Source organism: Pistacia vera, unplaced genomic scaffold (genome assembly GCF_008641045.1).
Source record: "Pistacia vera cultivar Batoury unplaced genomic scaffold, PisVer_v2 Contig784, whole genome shotgun sequence".
In the NCBI taxonomy this organism is placed as follows: domain Eukaryota; kingdom Viridiplantae; phylum Streptophyta; class Magnoliopsida; order Sapindales; family Anacardiaceae; genus Pistacia; species Pistacia vera.
In genome coordinates this window covers 159,883-186,900 of record NW_022196650.1, presented here as the reverse complement: position 1 = coordinate 186,900, position 27,018 = coordinate 159,883, and the positions used below count along the sequence as shown (strand labels likewise).

The following is a 27,018-nucleotide window of genomic DNA, read 5'->3' as shown; positions in this document are numbered from 1 at the left end:
AAAACACATAAAAACTCAAGGGTCCAAAATGTGTTAGAAAACCTCACAGATTATGGAAAAATTACATCTCATTCTCAAACCTTAGAAAACTAAACCCTAAAACCTAAGAATGCAAAAACAAAGTAAATATAAATACATGAAATAAAATGAGTTCTACTGTACAAAAATAAAACAAAAACAAAAATAAACGTGTCTCAGGTTTCATTCATCTTCATCCTCTCCCTCATCGTTGTCATCTTCATCCATGGCATCATCAGGAATTTGATCTTCATCTTCTTGCCAATCTTGCCATTGGAAGTTGAACACATTTATGCCCAGACTGGTGCAACACTTATACTGCATCTCGTACAAGATTCGGGTTTGATCTCCCAACCAGTCTTGGCATCTCTCCATTCTCTTCACCCTGGTTAGAATTTTTTGTAGTAGATCTTTTGTTGTGGGTGAGGGTGCAAGTGTAGTTGCAGTGGGAGTTGATCTTGGTCGTTTTGAGCTTAAGCTAACTCCTTCAACAGTAGGTTTATCTTTGAGTCTCTAGACATAAACTTGGTTGAGGATTGGGGCAGGATGAATAAGCAGTTTATCATCTCTTTTGAACTCCAACTTTCATACAAATCTCTGTGATGAGATGCAGGAAAGCATAGCTAGCTCTCACTGGTTTGGTTGCATGCCTTATATTTTCATTATAATCTCACCCACATCCATCTTCTTTCTAGTTGCAATGGCATAAAGTAAAATGGCTCTATCTGCATCCATTGAACTATAATGTGTCTCTGGACTCAGCCTCGCACAAATGAAGTATTGCCAAATTCTAGCTATAACTATCAAATCAGTCCCCTTCAACTTTCTCCTTCCCTTCTTAGTGATCTCCCAAGAAGTACTTGGCTTTGCTATTACCCTGATTATATCCTCAAAATTAATGTCCTTAGCCTTGAATTCCAAGTAACCATCATGTTATATTGGCCTAATTTCATAAAATTCATTGATGATCCGGGCACTAAATGGAACTTTGACACCCCTCACAAACACATGCCCAGGGTCACACTCAGGGAAGTTAGCATAAATTTCTCGTACAATGGGTGTTACGACTAGATGCTTAGGTTCTTCCAAAAAGGTTACCCAATTCCTTCTTGTTGCCCAATTTTCTGCAAAGGTACTAGTCATCCCTCTCACTGGAATAAAACCCTTGTCCTTTTTCTGAACGGCTACTTCATAACGCTATTTAGCCTTAAAATTTACAAACTTGTTGTCTACTTGCTTGCCCTTACCCTCGCAATGTTTTAAGTGACATTTTTCTCTCAACATAATTTAACAAAAATCTACCACTTTTCTTAACCCAATAGAACCCACACTCAATCAACACAAAATTTCAACAACAACTCACCAATTCAAGTACGCACACTTCTTGCAACCTAACAATCAAATTTTCTATTCAACCACAACAATTCGATATTCACAATCAACTCCCAAAATCCCAAACTTCCAAATGCAGTTTAACAAGTTCAATATCACAAACCCAACTTCCTCAACACAAATTAATTCAAAATCAACACTTCTCAAATCAAAATCACTCCACAATTTGCATCAATATCCACAACTCAAGCAATTCAATCAAATTCTCAAAATTAAAGCATCAAAAACCGAAATTTATCTAATTCAAGGCTAGAGAACTTGAAATCTTATCTCACCCACAAAGATTGCACCTTCAATTTCACCAATTTTTGCCCAAATCGCAAGATTCCTAATTTTTGGAAAACCTAGGGTTTCCAAAGTTTCTTCAAAATTGACCAAAATTGTTGCTAAGGAAGGTTGTTTGAATGTTTAGGGATGTAATGGAGTGGATCGGTGCACGAAAATTGAATGGAAAAGGTCGGAATTTGAAAAGGAAAATTTTTGGTTCTTGGAGGCTAGGTTGAGTTCTTGTGAAAATGGGAGAGAAAGGGTGAGTTTATATAGAAAATGGACTTTGTCGCAACAATGAGGAAATTTCGCTGCGGCAAAATTCTTCAATATCGCATCAGACTTGCTCGATGCCACGACGAAAATCTTTTTCTTGCTGCGGTGAAATTCTGGAAAATTTGCAATATCAATCATAGTGCGTACACTACTGCAACGAACTTCTTTTCTTGCCATGGCGAAAAATTAAAAACCTTAATGCACTACGATGGCAGTGTATATCTTGCCGCGACAAAAATTTCTCCTCGTTGTGGCAAAGTCTGGAAAATTTTATTTTCATGCTAAATTTCAAAATTTCACTTGAAACACAAAAAGAAAAACAAAAATTAATTACTTCCTAAGTCAAATAAAGCCAAAACAACATGTAAAACAAATAAAATCACACAAAATTGAAAAGGTTTGTGTTGCCTCCCAAGAAGCGTTTGTTTATAGTTGAAAGCTCGACTTTCTCCTTGGATCTCATTCTGGAATGTCAAGCTTGATGGGCAATGTCTTGCAACTCAAAGCTCCATTAATGTATGGCTTCGGTCTTTGCCCATTGACCTTAAAAGTACCTTTTTGCTCATGAAAAATCTCAACTACTTCATATGGATGAACTTTAGTAACTATCAAGGGTCCGGACCATCTTGACTTAAGTTTTCTGAGAAAAAGCCCATGTCTTGAGTTGTAGAGCAAAACTTTCTAACCACTTCAAAGTTCTTCTTCAATATATGCTTGTCATGCCACATTTTGGTTTTCTCCTTATAAATTCTTGCATTTTCATATGCTTGGTGGCGAAACTCATCCATTTCATTTAGTTGAAACATCTTTTCTTCTCCAACAGCTTGTAAATCCATATTCAACATTTTTACTGCCCAATAAGCTCTATGCTCCAATTCCACAGGCAAGTGGCACACTTTACCAAACACAAGACGACATGGGGACATTCCAATTGGTGTTTTAAATGCCGTCCGGTATGCCCACATTGCATCATCTAACTTCCATGACCAATCTTTCCTTGATGCATTTACCGTCTTCTCTAGAATTTTCTTCAATTCCCTGTTTGACAATTCAACTTGTCTACTTGTTTGAGGATGGTAAGGTGTAGCCACTTGATGTGTCACCCCATATTTTCCCAATAAAGCTTCAAATTGCTCGTTGCAAAAATGCGTCCCTCCATCACTTATAATAGCTCGTGGTACTCCAAATCAAGAGAAGATATTCTTCCTAACAAAGCTTACCACTACTTTAGCATTATTGGAAGGTAATGCAACTGCTTCTACCCACTTTGACATGTAGTCCTCCGTAACCAAAATGTAGGTGTTCCTGAATGAATTTGGGAAGGGAACATCAGAAAGTTCCACAACCAAAATATTGTTCAAGGGCATTTCATTCTTTCTTGAAAATTCTCGACATTGGTCACACTCTTGAGCAACTCTAAAGGCATCCTTAAAAAGATTCAACCAATAAAATCCAGATTGAAGGACTTTCACTGCAGTTCTTGTTCCTCTAAAGTGACCACCAACTTCCTTTTCATGACAATGCCACAATATGCTCTCCATTTCTTCTTCTGCCACACACCTGCATATGATTTGATCCACACAATGCTTATACAAAAAAGGTTCTTCCCAAAAATAGAACTTCAAATCAGAAAAGAACTTTTTCTTTTGTTGGTAAGTCATATCCATCAGAAGCACTCGAGATGACAAGTAGTTTGCAATATCAGCATACCATGGTGCTTATCCAATTTTCATCAATTGTTCATCCGGAAATGTGTCTTGAATTTGGACCTCTTTCTCATCCTTCTTTTCTGGTTACTCAAGTCTTGATAAGTGATCTGCCACTACATTCTCCGACCCTTTCTTATCTTAGATTTCCAAATCAAATTCTTGAAGGAGTAGAATCCATCAGATAAGTCTCGGTTTTGCTTCTTGCTTTGCCAAAAGATGCTTGAGCGTTGAATGATCCCTATAGATAATGACCTTGGCACCTATCAAATATGAGCTATATTTGTCAAATGCATAAACAACTGCCAAAAGCTCTTTTTCAGTGGTAGTGTAATTCAATTGTGCATCAATCAATGTTCTACTAGCATACTGTATCACATGCAAAACTTTATTCTTTCTTTGCCCTAAGGCTACCCCTATTGCATAATTACTAGCATCACATATTAATTCAAATGGAAGTTCCCAATCGGGAACCATAATAATATGCGCAGATACTAATAATTGCTTAAGAGTCTGAAAAGCATGCATACAATCATCATTAAAATCAAATAGTGCATCTTTAGGTAACAAATTGCACAGGGGTTTAGAAATCTTAGAGAAATCCTTGATAAATCTGCCGTAGAACCTTGCATGTCCCAAGAAACTCTGGATAAATTTGACATTTGTTGGAGGTGGCAACTTTTTAATCACTTCAGTTTTGGCTCGATCCACTTCAATTCCTTTCCTCAAAATCCGATGTCCAAGAACTATGCCCCCTTGAACCATAAAATGACACTTCTCCCAGTTTAGCACTAGGTTATTGTCTTGACATCGCTGCAAAACAAGAGAAAGGTTAGAAAGACAATCATCAAAAGAAGAGCCAAAAACGGAGAAATAGTCCATGAACACTTCAAGAAACCGTTCCACCATATCACTAAATATGGACATCATGCATCACTAAAAGGTGGTCGGTGCATTACACAACCCAAAGGGCATCCTTTTATACGCAAATGTACCATATGGACAAGTGAACATTGTCTTTTCTTGGTCTTCAGGAGTAATGGGATCTGTTTATACCTTGAGTACCCATTTAGGAAACAGTAATAGGCATGTCCTATTAGCCTCTCCAACATCTGATCAATGAATGATAGAGGAAAATGATCCTTCCTTGTTGCTTTATTCAGTTTCTTATAATCAATACACACCCTCCAGCTCATGACTGTCCTTGTTGGGATCAACTCATTGCTCTCATCTTTCATCACCATGATGCCTTCGTTCTTTGGAACTACTTGTACATGACTCACCCAATGACTATTTGAATGTGATAGATGATTCTTGCATCTAAGAGTTTTACCACCTTTTTCCTTACCACTTCCTTCATAGAAGGGTTCAATCGTCGTTGTGGTTGCACTCTTGGCTTGATATCATCTTCCATAAGGATCTTGTGCACGCAAAAAGATGGAGAAATGCCCTTTACTCTGAAATGCTCCATCCAATTGCAAACTTGTGCTCTCTCAATACCAGAATCAATTTCTCTTCCTCCAATTTACTCAAGTTTGCATTGATAATCACTAGAAAAGAATTAGATTCACCAAGATACACATACTTAAGATGAGATGGTAAAGGCTTCAATCCAAGCTTGGGAGGTTCTTCCAACTTTGCCTTATCCTTCTCCTTACTTATGTCCAAGTCTTCAAATTTTGAATCCTAGATGGTGTTCATTGGTTGAAGTGCTTCCAAATACTTAGCACACTCATTCTTCCTTGGCTCGTCTTCCTCGGTAGTTTTGGATTGGGAAATGCATGCTTCAAGAAGTAGTTGAGGATGGATCTCTTCAAATGTGTCTTTTACTATATCAACCACATCAACCCCAAAACATGACTCTATTTCCAATGGAAATTTCATGGCCTCAAACACATTAAAAGTTACCATTTCATCTCGGACCCTCAAAATCAATTTTCCTTCCTATACATTAATTAAAGTTCTTCCAGTATCAAGGAATGGTCTTCCCAAAATGAGCAGTATCTCTTTGTCTTCCTTTATATCCAATACAATAAAATATGCAAGAAATATAAATTTATTAACCTTGACTAACACATCTTCAATAATACCCTGTGGATGCTTGATCGATCGGTCGGCAAGCTGCAAAGAAACCATTGTAGGGTTTACTTCACCGATCCCCAATTTCTCGAAAACAGAAAAAGGCAATAGATTTATGTTAGCATCTAAGTCATAGAAAACTCTATCAAATGTAACATCTCCTATAACACAAGAGATAATGAAACTCTTTGGATCTTTGAGCTTTGGTGGTAACTTCTTCTGCAAAATGACGCTACATTCCTCTGTAAGCATCATTGTTTCTTCCTTTTCCAGCTTCCTCTTGTTTGAAAAAATTTCCTTCAAGAACTTAGCATAACTCGACATTTGCTGCAATGCATCTGCAAAAGAAATGTTAATATGCAGTTTTTTTGAAAACATCAAGAAATTTAATAAACTGCTTATCTTGATTTTGCTTCCTTAATCTCTAAGGGAAAGGAATTGGAGGAGTGTGGTGTGCCAACTCTAGCGGTATTTCAGGAAATGGCAATTTTTCCTTCCTTGACTTCTACACCTTGTCCTTCTTTGGTTCTTCTTTTTTGGGACTTGTTGGCTTCTCTTCAACAATGATCTCTTCATTGACTTCTTGCTCAGATTCTTCCTTCTTCTTTAGTGGGTCCTTATCCTTCCTTTTTGGTTCAACTTCCTCTAAGATTGTTCTACTTCTTAAAGTTATAACATTTGCTTGTTCACATGGATTTGTCACCGTATTACTTGGTAAGGAATCTTCAGCTCTCTAATTCAATTTTTTAGCAATTTGACCCATTTGCACCTCTAAGATTCAAATAGGCGCTCATTGATTTCTAAAATTTGACCGCGTCTCATTCATAAAACCTGTGGTTTCTTGCATGAATTTCCCAAACATATCCTCCAATTTTGACGCTCTCTGCTCAACTGGTTGATGGTTCACCCCTGATTGATGGCTTGGCATTGTCCTTTGATTTAATTGATTGTCCTACGACAAGTTTGAGTGATTTCTCCAACCAGGATTATAGGTGTTGGTTGGAGTTGGTTGGAGAATGGATTGTTCTGTTGTCTTTGATTCCGAGCCAAATAGTTGACTTGCTCTGATGATGGGGAGGATGAAGCAAATGTGTTCCCAACTTGGCAATCAATGCTCGCATGGTTACCTGCACAAAAGTTACATGTTACTTGAGGTGTTTGAATGTAATTAACATGCATACCTCCTATTTGTTTCTGAAGCGTGGCAAGTTGGGTTGAAATGGCTGTGTAAGTATCAACTTCATGAATACCCATAGACCTCTTCGGCACTATTCTATCATCCAATCCTTGGTAGTTGTTACTTGCTAAAACTTCAAGTAACTCTTGAGCTTCCACCAGTGTCTTGTTCTGTAAAGCTCTTCCAATTGTTGCATCTACTATTGTTCAAACATTTGGTAGCTAACCCAAATAGAACGTTTGGACTTGCATCCAAACAGACAAACAATAGTGTGGACACTTCCTCAACATTTCCTTGTATCTCTTCCATGCTTCATACAATGATTCATGATCACCTTGTACAAATGAAGTAATGTCATTTCTCATCTTTGTCGACAACGCTAATGGATAATACTTGTACAGGAACTTATATGCTAGATCATTTCACGTCGTGATGGTTCCAACGGGTAACGACATTAGCCATCCTTTTGCCTTATCTCTCAATAAGAATGGAAACAGTTGCAATCTAATAGCATCATTTGTCACCCTGTTGTGCTTGAATGTGTCATAGATTTCCAAGAAGATGGCTATGTGCATATTCGGATCTTCCTTTAGATCACCCCCAAATTGTATTGATTGTTGAATCATTTGAATTATAGCTGGCTTTATCTCAAAGTTATTCGCCTCAATAGGCGGTCTTGTTATGCTCAGACTACACCCATCAACTTGTGGAAGTGAAAACTCCCTCAAAGTTCTATTTTCAACCATCATCATTCTCGCCTCTCTTTCTCTTTTCTCTCTAATGAGTCTTCTCGCAGTTCTTTCAATTTCTGGATTAATAGGAACCACTGGATGATTTCTTGCTTTTAGCATAAACTACTAAGAAAAAGAGCGTAAAATCACAAGCAAACAAAAATTAAACTAAAACAATTAAAACTGAAAATTAAACTCCAATTTAGCAAAAACTAGAAAACTTCAATATTAACACAAAATCAATCCTCAGCAACGGCGCCAAAAACTTGATGCGTGATTCACAAACATGCATATTTAGCAATTGCACTAGTCGCAAAAAGTAATAAAGTGATGAATAGAGTATCGTTCCCACGAGGATTGAGTGCTAAGTACCAATTTTCCTAATTTTATAACTAATTGAAGAACACAAAAAATTGGATTTGCGAGAGCTACTAAAAACTAAATTAGAACAAAACAAAAGAGACAACTAAATTTAACACCATAAAATCAACTCAACAACGAAATTCAATACAGGAAGAGAGGTTAGGGTTTCGATTTCACTAAGTTACTCCTATTCAACCTAATAATCCTATTATCTTCAAGTTCACATGCATGAATAACAAATCGGACTCCCTAGGTTGTAAAATATACCTTTTTCAGGCTATAATTTACTACTTATCCCTATCAAACTTCCGCACCCAACAAATTGAAATTTAATAGTTCAAAGTCCCTTAAGCTTGTGGAATCCTATAAAGATTTCATAGATTGCGTTTGTCTATCTCTAGTTTTCGCTCAATCTATGGTGTTTACCTTAAAAAGCTAATACATGAATCACTTATTAGTCTCATCATGCTCAACATTCATTTGATTCAAAAACCCAACAATCAAATGCATTAAGAACAAAGATAAACACTTAATCCATGCAATAGAACCCAAAAACAACAAGATATTATAGATTAAATCATTATAAACAAAGATCCATCAAAACCGACCCTAACCCAAAAACAAGTTAGTTCATGTTCAAAATGGAAATAAACATTAAATACATAACAAAATCAGAGTTCAACATCATAAAACAAGAAAGGGAAAAGAAGCTTCTCTAATTTGGAGACCCAAATTCTTCCAATCTTCTTCTCCTCTCCCCCATTTCCCAAAATGTCGACCTCTCTCTCAAAATGAGCTAACTTTTTCTTAAATAGTCACCTAAAACCCTAGGACCTAATAATATATAAGAAAAACGCAACGTTTTAACAAAAACTTAAAATTGCAGTTTTCGTCGCAACGAAGAAAAAATCTCACTGCGGCATCAACTTGAGTTTTGCTGACCTAGGATTCCAGAGGCTAGCTTGTCGTGGCGAAGAGAAAACCTTGCCACGATGAACTTCTGATCTTCTTTGCTGAATTTATGGAATTGCCCTCTGCTTGCTTCTTCACTTGAATCTTTAATCCTTTTTATCTCCAATAGGAACAAACTTCAAGGGTGCTTCCAATTAGCATCTGAATTTCTCGATCTTTTGAATTTTGCTCAATTCTGGGTCCAGAAACATAAAATATGCAGAATTAAATAACAATTCAGGCACAAAGCTCGAAAGAAGTATTAAAAAATCCTACAAAAATCGTATAGAAAAATAGTATAATCCTAGGATTATCATTGCTTTAATGGTGGCCATAAACCCTATAGTTAAATTCAGCGACAAACAAATCAACACCATCCTAGACGAAGTGTTCCATACTTATGGCGAATTCATTGATGGTGAAAAAGGCTTAACCTTTGATGGTCTATTACACACCTACGATGATGGTGTTGGTGACGTGGATGGAGACTTCAATGCGTTCAGGTTGGAGCTGAAGAAAGCAAAGGTGTTTTAATGGTATCTGAAGCTTCTTCGTTGTCAATTGTTAATGAAATGGGAAATTTGAATAGAGGAGAATAGCAACAACTAATTCAAATAAGGGAAGAATGAAGCAAACTAATTCCAATTTTTTCCCCAATTTGCAAATCATAATTTCTTATTCAATAACTATAATTATATAATAACCCCCATTATTTTATGAAATATCATTTAACTCTGAGTTCCAAGCCGATTCTCATCTGGGTACTCAGATCCTAGTTTCGGTTCCAGTTCTAGGGTCAGTTCTGGTTCCTAACATCGGTGGAACTGGCACCAAAATCACATAGTATTGCCCCCATGTAATTTATATATTTATGTTCTCTAAAGGATGAATAGAGCTTGTTCTATCTTACTGCTTTGCAGGATGTGTCCAAAGTGTAGGTATGCTTCGTGGCTCCTAACTGCATCACTTTAGAATGAAATCGATAAGTGAAATTATGAAGGGGCTCAAGGTTACCTTGGTATAAGTCGAGTAATAGGGAAGGACTTTTTTTTTTTTTTTGTTTACCAGAACTGATTTGTTAGTTTCATGCAGAGTTAGTCAAACATTTGATGTTGTGCGGTGGTAGGCTATTATACCAAGTTTGGGCTACTCCTTCAAAAGTCAAAAGAAGAGTCTTGCACATAGCATCTCAGAATATGTCTTGAATGTTAGTAAGTTCCTTGAAAAGGCAAACATGCTTGACAAGGTCAGCTTGGTCGGTGTACATTGCGATATAGGCATAACAAAATGCATTGGTAGTCAAGTTTCTTGGATGTAGGTGGACAAGAGAGACTCTAAATCCTAGAGTTCTTCTACTTAACCCTTGGTATCCGTGTGAGATATTTTTAGTTGGAGTAATTCTATTTCCATAGCTCAGATCATGTCAGCCTATTGATTATCTTTAGGGCTTTCCTTGACTTTGGTATATGCCTTAGGGTCTCTCCCTCTATATAGCATCAAACGTGTGCCTTGCATCTCTTTCGTGAGGTCTGATTGATCCCTTCTCGAATGGATTATGTGGCTTGTAGTCATAGACCTTGGTGATTGGGAAAGTATTTGCCTCTACTATTGGTGCTCTAGTGCATCAAAGTCTCATTGGTTAACCTACTCCTTAATGTTGATAGTTCTTTTACACTTCCTCCTTGCTCCTTGCTCTTGGTGATCTTCATGATTAGAATTGACCTTAGATCACTCAAGACCTTCTTAAGGGCTACTAAGGTTTTTGTTTTTAAGGGCAACGATGTGTCCATTGTTGAGATTTCTTGGCAATGCCTTTATTGCGTTTTCTTGGGAATTAAACATATTGCGGATCTCGTTTCCCAACTCTGTGAGTAACTCTTGGGGTAATTCTACCCTCAACGACTCAAATGTACCAATCTTAGGGTTATAATTGACGATTCTTCGGTTGTTGTGACCAAAATGCCAATGGGGTTGCCACTGCCACCTTGGACGATATCACCAATGTTGGTAGTGGTTGCTGTGGAGTTCAAGGCACTTTTGTTCCCAATTTACTTTCCTTTGGAAAAGTGTGTGGTCACCGTGTTTTTATTACAACTTTCTATTTGCTTCCCCACTGGCCATGTTAGTTGTTTTGCCAAAATTTGCACCAAAGATGAAATTACAGTCTTGCCTTTTGGACCACGTTGACTTTCTCACATTGCCCTCGAATTGGCTTCCTTCTTGTCATTAAGAATTACAGTGCTGCTCTTGCAAAACTAACAAGATTCCAACGAGATTGTAGGATTAGAGAAAGGTGAGAGGCTAATAAAGTTGCAGTCAAGTTTCTATTGGAATGCTCAAGTAAAGGGCTTTTCCATTATGAATTATCGTAATCATCCCATGTCATTAGCCTCATTTTATAGTGAAGTGGAGAGAGGTTTAAGAGAATATTTCCCTTGGTGGAGTAAGAAATCAAGTATGATGATGAGAGTGGGTATCTATATTCTATATATATCTATAATCCTAAAGCATGGGTTGTTTGATTGACACATAGGATTTTCAAAGCTCTAGAATTGCTCATTTTTGTCATCCAAAAGCTATATAATTGCTCTATCTTAATCTTTTGGATTTGTTCTTGACATGTGGTTGTATGTGATTGGTGATGATGTTGTGTTTGATATTTTTTAGTATAAATTAATAGCATATATTGGACATCCAAAGGTCTAATTAAAGCTTGATTAATTTCACACAAACACAGATGCTTCACATTCACATTCACATACAAACGCTTCAAATTGGCTAAAAGAGGAGTCGCCATTGTTTCTACCTTTGCTTCTCAATATCTAAACTGAATTAGAGTGTCATAAGTTTTCTCAATTTCTCTTTGCTTTTTTCTTATTTTTCTTGGTTTTTATTCATATTGAAAGCTAGGGTATCTTTGATGAATGAGTTGATCAAATTGAATTGGACGTGTAGTTATCGCAACGAGGATGGAGAGCCGGCAACATAAAATCAAGTTGGGAGCCATCTCTTGAGTATTTGTTTATTTGTGTTTTTTCGTGCATTTTTGGGGTTAATTTTTGGTACAAAATCATAGTCAAAGTACAATGGAAGGCAAGAGACTGAGCTGGAACTTGGCAATTTCTTTTCTTTTATTCTATTTTCGTTTGCATTTTGTTTATTAGTGTTTGGATGGCGACAAACTTGAGGAAAAATTTGACATTGTGTGTGTTGTGTTGTGGGGTTTTACTGATTTTTATTTTATTTTTTTTAAATTATTTGAAAAGATCAAACGGATTTGATTTGATAAATCTTTTATCTGTTGGAAGGTTATTCAAGGAAAGGAGCTGCTAAGCCCTCAAACTGACAAAATGGTTTTCAATTAGTGCTATACAACATCTATTTTAATGGACTGCTATTGTACCGAAATATGCATTTTAGAATAGCATGTGGAGGGTAGAAACTTAGGAATATAATGTTGGATGGTAATATTGATTTGTATGGATCATATGTAAGTTTTTGTCTCTCATTAATGCAAATATGTTTTCTTCATAGTTTTCATTGAAATTTACTAAATATAGTTTCATTTATGTGCTCATTTTTTTCGGGCTAGACCTTGCTGAATTGTGGGGGAGGAGGAACCTATTCCATAGGTTTTACCTTTGGTTTCCTATATCTATATTTCACACGTTTGGCTATTTCTAATTTTCATTAATATTGAATTGTATGGACCATAGGTAAGTTTATGTCTCTGATTTATGTAAATATGCTTTCTTCATAGTTTTCATTGAAATTTACATAATATATCTTCATTTATGTGCTCATTTTTTCAGGCTAGACCTTTGCTAAATTGTGGGGGAAGAGAATCTGTTCCGTAGGTTTTACCTTTGGTTTCCTATATCTATATTTCATATGTTTGGCCATTTCTAATTTTCATATGAATTTATATCTCATTTTTTTTAATATCTATATGATTTCTCAAGTTGTTCAACTAACTGTGACCATATGTTTTACAAGTCTATGAATGGTAATGCTGTAAACCTGACTGATAAAAGTGACCATGTTGTAAACTTGGTTGAAAAAAGTTAACATGCTAAAGTGAGGAGACTTTGAGGTTGTTTAACAAATATTATCTTCATTTGTTTCAGGTTGGTTTTACCATCTGATGCATTTGCACTAAAACATGAGTGAGTTGATCTAGCTTCAATCATAAACATCATAACAACACAATACAAGTTCGGTTCTCCACAAACAATATCAACCAACAATGACTCCAAAACTCCAATACAAGCTAATCTAACCGAACTTAACAAACCAAAGAGCAAGTAAATAACAAAGTGAAAGTAACAGCCAACCTCAAGGCTTAAAGGCAAAGCCACTCACCAAGAGATCCAAACGTAAAGGGTGAGCCATCGGTTTGGATTTTCCACCACCAAGTTTAGCCAAAGCTTGGATAAAGGATTGAAGAAAACTCTCTCAAGAGCTCGATTTCTCATTCATAAAAGCTAACCCATTACAAAGTATAGTTTGACTTTATATAGCCTTATAAAATAGTGCCCACAAAATAATAAAAACATAAAATATAAAAATTACACATAGAAAGGGTCAAATGTGGCGCCCTTAGGAAGAGAAAGCTAAACACAAAATACAAGGGCAAATGGGTTACATAAAAGTTGGACTAGGTCTTCCTTAAACTAAACAGAAGTGAAATGATGGATTCTTTGACTTTTGGAAAGTGGAAAGGGGACAAACAGCCGTCGGAATGTCATGGAGTGTTCTTTCCCGAAATGGATAGTCTTGAGTTGGCATTGTCATAGCTTGTCTCTTTGACTTTTTGATCCCATGTGCTTGCACCTTCCCCTATATTTAAACTTTCCCCCCATTTGACTCAATGGTTCCCATGAGATTAAATTGTAGCCAAATATTGGATTAGGGTTTAGGAATTGGGCTTGGCTTGCCTTGGGCCACATGGGCTCATCTTGTATGGCCATTTCGACTTGGGCCAAATGGTATTGCTCATCTTGCATGGCCTTTTTGACTTGGGCCGAATTGTCTTGAGATGCTATGATTGTTCTCTTGACTTGGGTCGAATTGCCTTGGACTAATTACCCCTTGGATTTGTCTTGATCTGTATGACGGTTAGTGGGCATATTTGCATCACAATCTCAACACTATATATAATTTTTTTTTTGGTTTGGTTTTGGTTTGATTTAACACTTATTATTTATGGCTTTAGTTGGAGCAAGCAAGATGTAGAAAAGAAGAAGTGGAAAGAAAGCTTCCAAAAGGTCAAAATTCAAGGTTAGCATGAATTTTAACTGTTTGTATTTGATATTTGTTTGAGTTTTTTTTTTAATTTTTAATTTTATTAAAGCTTGGTTACTTATAGTTGATTTATGAGTTGAAATGATAGTAGACTGAAAAATTATTATTGATTGAAATGGACAAAAATGTTTTTTGACGGTTTTACTTATTACTTAGGAATTCGGGTTGAGGAGGTTAACTACGCATTTGTTCTTCTATTATGACGGTTTTACTTATTATTTATAGGGATTCAGGCTGAGGAGGGTATCTACGAATTTGTTCTTATATTATCCCCTTGATGCTACTGTGTTTTTGTTTGAGTATTTTTATGATATATTTTCTTAAGTTCTTTGTTTAGGTTTCTTTGATTATAATGAAAACATTGGTGATGTCCTGGCATAATAAATGGTTTTTGTTATTGGCAAAGATGTCCATGTAGAATTTTGAGGTTGTTTAACAAACATTATCTTCATTTTGTTCAGGTTGGTTGGATAAGAAAGCTTCCAAAAAGTCAAAATTCAAGGTTAGCATGAACTTTAACTGTTTGTATTTGATATTGGTTTGAGTTTTTTTTCTTAATTTTTAATTTTATTAAATCTTGGTTCCTTACAGTTGATTTATGAGTTGAAATGATAATAGACTAAAAAATTATTATTGATTGAAGGGGAAAGGTGTGTACCCTTCTAAATTATCAAGAGTACCGGACAAGACATAAATCTTCTGCAGGTTTTACCTTTGGGTTCCTATATCTATATTTCACATGTTTGGCTATTTCTAATTTTCATATGAATTTATATTCTAATTTTTGAATATCTATATGATTTCTCAAGTTGTTTAAGTAACTGTTACCATATGGTTTACAAATCTGTGAATGGTAATGCTGCAAACCTGGCTGATAAAAGTGACCATGCTGTAAACTTGGTTGAAAAAAGTGACCATGCTAAAGTGAAACTTTGCTTCACTATTTGTATTTAGCTGGCATGAAATCATATAAGTTCTTCAAATACCCTATTCTTTCTTTGAAGTCTAAATTTTTTTTATTTATTAACCTGACCTCATGAATCATATAGGGTGGGTTGAAGTAGTTGGCTACATTAAGTGCAAAGAAGCAGCAAACTAGGAAGTGTTACCTGAAAGGGTGAGCTACCCACTTTCCTGATCATTTTGTTACCTGGTTTATCAGCTTCATGTCATCTTGCAATCTCCACGACTATGTTGACTAATTGATACCATTTTTCCATTGTAGGTGAGGCTAGAAGCACAAATAGGTTTTTGTTGGTTTTGTGAAAATCCTCAGGTTAGTACTTTCACCCTGCTGTAAGTTACCATTCAACAATTACTAAAAAATTTTGATGAAGAGTTTCTGATGCAAGTAAATGTAGAAATTGTTAGTTCCATTTGAGATGAGAGGATATCAAGGTGTTTATAACTTGGAAAAGAAGGTACATATGATTCAACAAGTTGGTACTTTCATTTTCTATTCGTGTCTGAATTGGGACTGACTTCTGCACCCATCACAGATATATGAAGCTGCAATTAGGGGTCTTACTCTAATTAAAAGTCCACTGCTAGTAAGATTTCCGCTTCCGGATCCACAAGATCTTTTTTCCTCGAAACCAGGTTCTATTTCTACATAAGTCCCTGAAAAGGAATCATCTATGGTCGAAAAATCATCAAATCTTATTGTGGCCATTGCTGGTGCAGGAGCACAGTTGTGTTGTTTTTGTGACTTTTCTTTATGGCTTATTATGCTTTTATTGTTTCGTTATTTTCTAAATTGATTGGTTGATTTGTCGCATGATTAGGCTTCAAATTTTTATTATTGTTGGGTTTGTTCTTCACTTCTTCTCCAGAATCTATGTTTACATTTCGTATCTTTCTTTCTTAGTTTAAATTGTTGGATGTTGACTGCCTAACTGGCTTCTTCTTTTTTTTTTTTTTTTTTTTCAGTAGGACCTTCTTTATTTTTTGCATTCTGGATTTTGTATGATCGGTGTTAATTTGGGGATAGGTAAACTGAAAAGAAAGAATTAGGAGAGAGTCATAAGAAGTGTGGAAAAATGAATTCTTATTCATAGAAGAGTTTGTTACATTGCTGTATATACACAAAAATAAACTTATAACTATCAACTAACAACTTTAACTAATTACAACTTAGCATAACAAATTCTTAACTAACTAAACTACCTCTTGTGTACCAACTTGATTCTTAACACTCCCCCTCAAGCTGGCATCTTATGAATATTTTTCAAGCATAGGTTGGACAAAAGTTTTTCATGTTGTAACCTTCCCAAGCCTTTTGTCATTACATCTGCTAATTGCTCTCTAGTAGGTATGTACTTTGTAACTATCAAGCCACTATGAATTTTCTCCCTTATGAAGTGGCAATCTATCTCTATGTGTTTTGTTCTTTCATGAAACATGGGGTTTGCTGCAATTTGCAAAGCTGATTTGTTATCACAGTAAAGTAACGCTAGAATTTTGGCTTCAACATCAAGCTCTTTAAGTAAACTAGTTAACCAAATCAACTCTGCAACAGTTCCAGCCATACTTCTATACTCTGCTTCTGCAGATGATCTTGCTATGGTATTTTGCTTATTGGATTTCCAAGACAAAAGGGAATCTCCCATCTTAATACAGTAACCTAATACTAACTTTCTAGTAACAGCACAAGAGGCCCAATCTGAATCACAGAATGCAACCAATTCTTTTGTACTTTTTGCAGACATAAGCAACCTAATAGCTGGTTCCTTATTCACATATCCTATAACTCTCAATGCTGCTTTGAGATGTGATTGTTTAGGAGTTTGCATATGTTGACTTAAAGTCTGGACAACAAACGAAATATCAGGCCTAGTCATTGTTAGATACAACAGCCTTTCCACCATTCTCCTAAACATGCTAGGATATGTCAGCAACTCATCCTTTTCATCTGGTGGAAACTTTTGATCAAACTCATATGAAGTCAGTTTTAAATTCTGCTCAAGAGGGGTGTCAGCAAGCTTCGTAGTAGATAATCCAACCTCCGAAATCAACTCAAGTGCATACTTTCTTTGGTTAAAAACAATCCCTTCAGAGGACCTAGCAACCTCAATTCCAAGAAAATATCTAAGATAACCAAGATCCTTGATTTTAAAATTATCTTGCAGATTAACCTTCAACTGATCTATCATTTTAATGCAACTTCCTTTTATCAAAATGTCATCAACATAGACAAGCATAATGACTGTGTTACTTCCTTCTCGTTTGGTGAATAATGAGTAATCATATTTACTCTACAAGTAGCCATTTTTTATCAAAGCTTTAGTAAGTTTGTGATTCCATTGTCTACTTGCTTGCTTCAATCCATACAAGGATTTGAGCAATCTTTAGACCATGTGATTCTCCCCCTGAGTGCCAAATCCTTGAGGTAAAGACATATAAACCTCTTCATGAAGATCTCCTTGCAAGAAAGCATTAAACACATCAAGTTGGAAGAGTGGCCAAGCATGAATCGAAGCTAATGTAAGAACTTATCTGACTGTGACCATTTTTGCCACCAGGGAAAAGGTCTCTGTGTAATCAATGCCAGCTTGTTGGTTGTAGCCTTTGGCCACAAGCCTGGCTTTGTATCTTTCTAAAGTCCCGTCAGAATTATATTTGACTTTGTAGACCCATTTGCAGCCAATAGGCTGTTTGCCTGTTGGGAGAGGAACAAGCTGCCAAGTCTTGTTAGCTTCTAATGCATTGATCTTTGTTTGCATAGCATTAATCTAGTTAAGATCCTGAGAAGCTTCAGCAAAGGAAGCAGGTTCTTTGATTCGAGAGATGGAAGATAAGAAACACTTGTAATAAGGAGAGGGATGATCATAGAGAATAGCATCTGAAATAGAGTAATGAGTTGAAGGTGTAACATAATCCTGCAACCAAATTGGAGGTTTGTGTGATCTAGTAGACCTTTTGATATTTGAAGGAGCAGGCACTAGAGTTAGGGATGATGTTGATGTAGGGTCAATTAAAGGAGCATCAGGATCATGATCAGCAAAAGGATCATGATTGAAATGTGAATCTGGTGATGGTGGAGCATAAGTTTCAAGATTGATAGAAGCAGAATGTAAGTCATCAGAAAATGTGGTAGTGAAAGGATCATTTGGAAATAATGGAACATGAGAATGTTGCTAGAACTAAAAGGGAAATTTGTGCTCAATAAATCTAACATCTCGATTGACAAAGAAGCTGAAATCTTGTAGGTTTAGTAACTTGTAACCCTTTTGTGTTGAAGAATATCCCATAAAAACTGATGGCATAGCCTTGAATCCAAATTTATCTCTGGAGCTCACATTAGAAGCATATACTAAACACCCAAACACCTTGAAGTGATCAATAGAAGGAGGAGAACCAAATAGAATTTCATAAGGTGAACTGCCCTGGAGCACATCAGTAGGAAGTCTATTTAGGATATAGCAGGCTGTGAGTATGCATTCTCCCCAATATCTAATTGGAATGGAGACCTGAAATCTCAAGGCTCTAGCAATGCTAAACAAATGCCTATGCTTCCTTTCTAATGCCTATGCTTCCTTTCCACTACCCCATTCTGTTGGGGAGTGTAGACACAAGTATTTTGGTGAATAATCCCAAGTGAAATGAAGAGTGCAGTGCATTGAGAGTTGAGAAACTCTAAGCCATTATCTGTTCGAATATACTTAACACAAGCTGAAAACCGATTCTTAGTAAGAGTAAGAAGCTCTTAAGATGAACTATAACTTCATGCTTATGTGTCATGAGAAAAACCCAAGAAATCCGGGAGTGATCATCACCTATTGTAAGAAAGAATTTATTATGATTATGTGTAGGAGTATGATAGGGTCCCCATACATCCATATGTAGCAGATGAAAACATGCAGGAGCTCTTATGGTACTAATAGGAAAAGGCTTTCTTACATGTTTGGCAAGATGACAAATATCACAATGAGAATCAACATCATCATAACTAAAGGTTTTTATTCCAGAAAAGTATTTTAGTTTTGCATATGGCACATGGCCAAGTTTATGCCAAAGCTGGCTTACAGAAACTGAACAAGAAACAGGTAAAGTTTTATTCAAAGCATAAGTACTAGCCATTGATGCATAAGAAGGCATGAAGAAGTAGAGACCCTCTGATTCTTTACCAATCCCCAGTATTTTGCCAATGGAGAGGCCCTGAAATATGCAGAAATCAGGATAGAAACTGACAAAGCAAGATAAGTCTTTGGTGAGCTTTGATATAGAGATCAAATTAAACTTGAAATCTGGAACAAATAACACATTAGTCAGTTTCTGATCTAGACCAATGTTACAAGATCCAACATGTGTTACAATTGAATGATGTCCATTAGGTAGTCTAATTGTAGAAGGAGAAACTGTCCCAACCAATTTGTTTAGAGTGTTTAAAGAAGCTGTCATATGGTGACCAGCACCTGTGTCTAATATCCAACAGACTCCATGATTTAAGGATGAAAAATAAGAGTGAATACCTGCCATATTGACATGTGCATCATTTGAAGGTAATGAAGGTTCCTTTTGAAGCAATTTCAATATCTCTGCGTACTGCTCTTTAGAGAAGATTGGAGCTGCTTGAGTACTATTTGGAGTGACTGCAGAACTACTGTGATCAGATGACTTAGTAGTGGTAACATTATTTGCTGAAGACTGAGTAAAATTCTTTCTTCTGGTGAATTTAAAATCAGCAAGGTAGCCAATGAGCCTGTAACAATTATCCTTTTTGTGTCCCTTCACATGACAATGTTCACAAGTTATATTCCAATTCTTCTTAGATTTAGCTGATTGCTGGTTTGATGATGAATAAAGTACTGTTGGCTCAGATGAGGATTCAATAGTAGCAGCAGTGGTTGAATTCCTCTGGCTTTCTTCAATAGTGAGCACAGAATAGGCTTGGTTTATTGATGGTAAGGGTTGCATCATGAGAATTTGGCTTCTAGCATGCAAGTAAGATTCATTTAAACCCATCAAAAATTGGAGCAACTTTTGATTCTGCATGTGATCTACAGAAACCTTTGACATAGAACACTCACATGAAGGGAGTTGGACAATATACGAATATTCATCCCATAACAATTTCAGTTTAGAGAAATAAGTGGAAATAGATGAAGTTCCTTGCACTAAGGTGACAATTTCTCTATGCAACTTGAAAACTCTAGATCCATTCACTTTATCAGATCTTTCTTTTAAGTATTTCCATACTAAATGTGCACTTGAAGCATAAACAATGCCACTTAGAAGCTCTTTTGTAACTGAATTCGTGATCCAGGAGAGAACTATAGCATTACACCTATCCCACTGATTGTGCAAGCTAGCTGGAAAACTATCCTTTGTGCAAGTTCCATCAATAAATCCAATTTTATTTTTAGCTAATAGTGTTATTCTCATAGATCTACTCCATAACGAGTAATTATCCACACCAATCAATTGAAAAGAAACAATAACAGCACCTGGAGTGTCAGAAGGATGCAGGTAAAGTTGATGACTAAAGTCGATTGATGAACTTGATTGATCATTTGTATTATTCAAAGAAGACTGCATTTCTCCATCTGTACTAGTAGCTGCCATTTTGATCGAAGGAAGATGATAATTTCTTGATCGAAGAAAGGGAGATCAGAAAAAAAAATCTTCGAGTAAACGAAATCCAGAAGAGAAGAAGCTGACGAAACAGAGTAGAAGAAACTGATGAACAGACTGAAAATTATTGGCGAACAAAGTGAAGTTTTCTGGGAATTTTCAGAATCTTTAGGCCCTGAAATCGTGCTCTGATACCATGTTAATTTGGGGACAAGTAAACTGAAAAGAAAGAATCAGGAGAGAGTCCTAAGAAGTGTGGAAAAATGAATTCTTATTCATAGAAGAGTCTGTTACATTGTTGTATATACACAAAAATAAACTTATAACTGTCAACTAACAACTTTAACTAATTACAGCTTAGCATAACAAATTGTTAACTAACTAAGCTATCTCTTGTGTACCAACTTGATTCTTAATAATCAGATTTTGATCTGATCCGAATTTCTGGATAGGATCAGAAAAGTACAAAACCGAATACCAAATCAAATCAAAAAAGGTTGGTTTTTGGTTCAACATTGAGCCCATGATCCATTTAATTATATTTATCTTTTGGGCATTATCAGCAAAATTATAACTTGAGTGGTTCTATTGACTCTTCTCTTGAAATAAAAGAACCTCACTTCTTAAGACACTCTAGTTTAAAGTTTTAAAATTAATTTGTTTTTTCTTACGACACCCCAAAAATTTCATAAACACCCTTCATTTCATTTTTCTTTTTAAAATGGCAAACATTGTATTCTTCATTTATGCTATTTGCCCACCATTATTATTCCTAAAACTCAATTTTAAATATTCAAATAAAATTTTAAAAAATAATTAAAAATAAAGATCGAATCTACCAACTAAACAGTACAAACAATTATTGATATTTTAATAACTAACAATAATTTGAAGGAAAAGAAAACAATAAATTTATATGTGATTGAAAAAACAATAAAATATAATTTGAATTAAAAAGAAAATTGAGAAGCAACTAAAAACCTATAATTTTATATTGTTTGTAATATGATAAATCTCATTCCAAAACTTTTTTTCCTTCATTAAACTATCCTTTAGTTTTAAAAACTAATTTAACTTTATATTTGAATAAGCATAAAAAGATTTAGGATTTACGAAGTGAGGTGTCAAAAGCAATGTAATGAATAAAGAATTGATGCTAAGATATAGAGATAAATATGTAATTATAAAAATTATTATAAAATGGAGTTTCTTTAGCATAACAATATATTGAATATTCAAAGTTATTAGCAATATAACAATAAATTGTATTTTCAAACCAATGTCTTGGAACATGCAACAAAGAAAATGGAAATATTATACACTGGGATACAATATATAAATATAAATGAAATACAATTCACTTCAAAATCTAATAAATCAAATATTTCAAAATTATATTTCAAATTAATGATTTACTGATTGCCAAATATTCAATTGACTAATTAATTTTGTATAACACACTCAATTTTGCTTTGACAAATACAATAGCAACCATTGGCATTTTTCCATTAGTTTCACTAGACCCCTATGAGATAAATAGTATTTTCTATGCAATTCAAAATGTAAAGTAAATCTTCCGATATTATTGGTAAACTTGAATACTTGAAAGACAAGTAATAAATGGAAAATAATACAGTCATAGAAAGTAGGGCACTGAATTCATGCACCGAATGACGTGACGCAATCCTGAACGTCGATTAATTATAAATTAATATTAATCGACGGTCAAGATTATGCCATGTTATTCGGTACATGAATTCGGTGCACTACTTTCGGTGACTGTAACATTACTTGTAATAAATATACCAGTGCGGTGCATGGGCTTTCACATTCAAGCGTTCTCCATAACTATCAACTACAAAAACCATTTATGGCTTTAAGAATTTTAGTGCTATGACTTCCGTGCATAGAAAAACATTACTTTTATCTGCTACTGAATATCAAATTTTCAAATACTACAATGAATTTTCCAAAACTATGAAACCTTAATCACATACTTAATCTCTACTCTCCAAACGCAATGCCGATCAAACAAAACTATACAATATCATTAACCACAGCTTAAGAATAAATTTTACAAACAATCAACGAAAATTGTTTAGGAAAAGCCAAACAAAAGAGATCCATTTACCTTGCAACCCTAAGTTAAGAGTGCTCCCTTCAAACCAAAAGGAAACTCAGGAAAGCTGTCAAGCCAAAGCAGTACTTATTCCTTCACTGGCAAGAGTTGTAGATGAAATAACTAGACCTGGCAAATCGACGGGTATATCCGCGGGTTAACGGGTATTCGTATCCAACGAGCGGGGTATGGATAACACATATTTTGACCCGTGAGAATCTAACCCGTACCCGATCCGCTGGTGACTTTTGCGGATAGACCGGGTACTACCCACGGGTACCCGTGGACCTGCAAATTTGAAATTTAAAAAAAATATATATATATCAACAATTGTTGGATTTCACGCCTCCATTTCTTCTCAGTTCTCAAACCAACCCATTGTTGAATTTGTTCATGGTGTTCTTCATTTCGTTAAGTAATTACCAAAGTAGATATCAACAACTGAAAATATTAAAAAGATAAAAATAATGAAAGCAAAGGGAGATCTTCTCATTTTGATATTGATGATAAAAAAACAACTACAACACAGGAACTTAGCTAAAAAGCCCAGTTAAATTTTGACATCCGTGACCTTCTGGCATCTTTTAACACATTTTTCGGGGGCTTCACGGCAGGTGAAGGCGGCGGCTGCGATGGAGCGAGAGGAGCACGAATCTGAAACGACGGCTGGGCATGATTGGACGGTGGAGATGAAGGCTTATCTCTGTGAAGAAAATAAATGAATAAAATAAAAAAGAGGAAAGAACAGTGGTTATGCACTTATGCTTAATTGCTTATACTCATACGTTACAGGTGTCCAATACTGCCCCAATAATATCTTCTCTCAACTGAAAAAGACAGCAATTTTTTAATGAGATAATCATCAACAGTGAATCTTCTATTATTCGGTATTCCAGATCTTTCCACAACCTTCATCTCTTCCTGTGGGCTACCTTATATCTCCTTTCCAATTCTCTCCCCACAATTCCATTATTCACTTATTCAGTTTTGTCTCCACGCTTTCTTCATTTCTCTGATCTTTCGCTTGCTGCCATGGCCTCTGAAGCTGAAACTCCTGAGATTTCTTCTTTGTTTGAGCGACTCTTAAGGCACAGAGATATGTCTTTGTTTCTACCCTTTATTTTCACGGGTGACCCGTAACCGCACGGATGGATACAGATCATGAAAATGTCAACACGTGAGATTTTTCACCTGTTTCACCCGCAACCCGTTGCTATCCGGACTATACCCACCCAACCCATCCGTTTGCCAGGTCTAGAAATAACAGTGGTTATGCGGACAATTCCCCTTATCTTATTTATTCCTTATCGGATTCCATTCTAATAAACGAAAAAAGAAACCCGGTTTTTGCACAAAACCAGTTGCCTTGGTGGTTCGGCACACTGACATGGGTCCAAACAGTATTAATCACAATATTTAATATTATTATTGGATTAAATCGGTATACATTTAATTCTGTGTAATTATTTAAATATATATATTTTACAGATGTAATGTTTATATCAAATAGCTATTCTCAATTGCTATATTATTTTTTGCTTTAATTATTATTTCAACATTAAATTAAATACTATCACAAATATTTTCTAATTTATTATTTTTATTAGTCTTAGAATATTCTTTATATTGTGCAATCTTCTAATTATATTAATATATTGTGTAATCTATAACTAATATAAGTAGGAGATTCAATGGATCATTTTCTATCTACATAACGCTTGTAACTCTGTATTAGATATCAATCAATTCAAATATTCAATTCTTCAAATAAAAATGGTATCAAAGCCACTTGCATAAACAACAATATATTATATACAAACAGCCATAATTTAAATACAAGCAAACAACTAACTTGTGCAAGGCGGGGGCCTTCCACCTAGTTTGCTTGCTTGGGGTGCAAGTAGTTAAATTACATTTTAGCCCTTTGGAAATTTTGGCACTACAAGTTTCATCTTGAAAATCATTGGATTTTTTAAGATGTTTAAATAAACTTGAAAATTTAACATAGTAGGTTTAGAAATGAGATTCAATAAGATTAAAAATAGCGATTAAATAGCATCACTCATAAATTAATTAATTAAAGTGATATTATTTAATCCCCATCTAAACTCTTTGTAAGCCGTAAAATCAATTTGAAAAAAAAAAATATATTAATTTATTCCAAGTTTATCCTTTTTCTAATCCTTCTTTAACTTCTCTTCTTTTCTAAATCCTTTTAACTTCTCTTTTAATTAGTCATGATTAAGAAACAATAAAGTAAACACTATGGACTTCTTCAAGGTAAGAATTGAATGTTGTGCTAAATCAAATAATTTATCCTAAAATTATTAATAATTTAATGAAATGAGAAAAACAAGTTCTAGTTGTTTACTTCTAGCCAAAAACAAAGGTAAAAGGGTTTTGAAGCTGTCTCTTAAAAGTTCAAAATTCTAGAAAGTCCATAGAATTGAATTAGTAAATAAACCGGAAAAGGAAAAAATATAATTAAATTAAATAAATAGATTCTGACCTTAGAATCACAAGATTTAAAAAAAAAAAAAAAAAAAAAAAACTGGTCGAAGGTTTGATAGAAACAGTTCTTCTGGTAATTTGCATATATAGTATGTTTTTAAATTAAAAAAATTGATGATGGAGCTTAAAAAACGTTTTGGTGGAGCTTGAATAACAATACTCATTAATTATGTGGGAAGTGCATCTAATTGATCAGTATCTGTATCCCCCACTTGTTTTTCTTTTTTGTTTTGACATAATGAAAATTTATGAGAAATAACATTATAAATTCCAAGTGTATCCCTATTATATTTTACATTTTTTATTTTAGTTTTTAACCTTTAATTCTTTTATAAACCATAACTCTGAATTCTCATACTCATTGGAATCTTTTGTTTTTATTTTAATTATTTGTTTATTTGATGAAAATATATTACTAAAACTCTGAATGTATTACACAATGAGATAAATCTTAACTAAAGAAAAGAAGTATAGAAAAAAAATAAGTTTCAAATTTAAAATTGGAAAAAGGGCTGTAACAAAAAACTTAATTAAGTTTGAAATTGGGGAAAAAAAAAACAAATTAGGTTTAAAAATTGGGGGAAAAGGGTGGAAAAAAACAAACCTAATTAAGTTCAAAATTGGGGGGAAATGGGATAAACAAATACCTAATTAAGTTTAAAGAGTTATTTTGGGTATTAAACAAGATTTAAAGAAATTTATTTTAAATATAATAGAGACGTATCAGTAATATTGATCAATTATATGAGGTTAAAAGTCACTTCCCTAATTTTATATATAAATTTTAGAGTAGTGATTTTTAGCCCCCACCTTTTTTCAATAGGCTCTACTTTTTAATATATTTTTCTTGACAAGTTTAACCTTAAATAAAATTATTATTGAGGACATCATAAATTCTAGGTAAACTCCTACTTTATTTTATATTTTCTTATTATTTAGTCTTTTTTTTAACATTTAAAACTCATACTTTATCCTTTTATATTGCATTAAAGAAATAATCACTTTTCATATCTCAATTGTATTTATTTATTTTTTTCTTTTATATAAAAAAAGGTCAAAACTGATTAGATTATCACTTACCGTGGAGTTATTTTAGGAATACAAAACTTTGTGCTTAACAATTGCTGGTTGATGGAAGGAGTATAGAAAATCTATTTATTAATTATGAAGACAAAAGGAGAATTAAAAAGAAAAATAAATTTAAATATATAGATATTTACCATCTTATATTATGATTGCCACATTTCAATTATTAGACAAAATAAAATAGAAGATAATCCAAATCTCAAAAAATCAAGAAACACGGGTAAAGAAAAAACTTATTTAAGTCCAAAAAAATAATTTTAGTATTAAATTGGGTTTTAAAAGAGATGTTAAAATATAAATAGGGTGCACCTAATAACGGAAAATACTGATCAATTATATCATATAGTGCCGAAAATCCTTTTCTTAAATTTTATTAAAAATTGGCGTAGAAAGCCCAAAATAGGTGGGCTCCCTTAGGCCCAGATTGGACGATTACTGAACTTCTTACATTACATACCTTTCCTC

The 27,018-nt window shown here is 34.6% G+C and overlaps 1 protein-coding gene, 1 long non-coding RNA gene and 1 other non-coding gene across 3 annotated transcripts; 2 read left to right on the top strand and 1 right to left on the bottom strand.

The window, feature by feature from the left end:
• Positions 1-2,561: 2,561 nt before the first annotated feature.
• LOC116116817 lies at positions 2,562-4,568 on the bottom strand. The gene is made up of 3 exons (XM_031402871.1): positions 3,868-4,568; positions 3,174-3,513; positions 2,562-3,086 (listed from the first exon to the last, which is right to left on the bottom strand). The coding sequence occupies exons 1-3, from the start codon at positions 4,566-4,568 to the stop codon at positions 2,562-2,564; spliced, it is 1,566 nt and encodes a 521-aa protein (XP_031258731.1).
• A 2,608-nt stretch (positions 4,569-7,176) lies between these two features.
• On the top strand, positions 7,177-7,283 carry LOC116116823. The gene has a single exon (XR_004125871.1). It is a non-coding gene; the product is annotated as a small nucleolar RNA R71 (small nucleolar RNA).
• An 8,240-nt stretch (positions 7,284-15,523) lies between these two features.
• Positions 15,524-15,807, top strand: LOC116116809. The gene is made up of 3 exons (XR_004125869.1): positions 15,524-15,540; positions 15,626-15,685; positions 15,764-15,807. It is a non-coding gene; the product is annotated as an uncharacterized LOC116116809 (long non-coding RNA).
• The last annotated feature ends 11,211 nt before the right edge of the window (positions 15,808-27,018 follow it).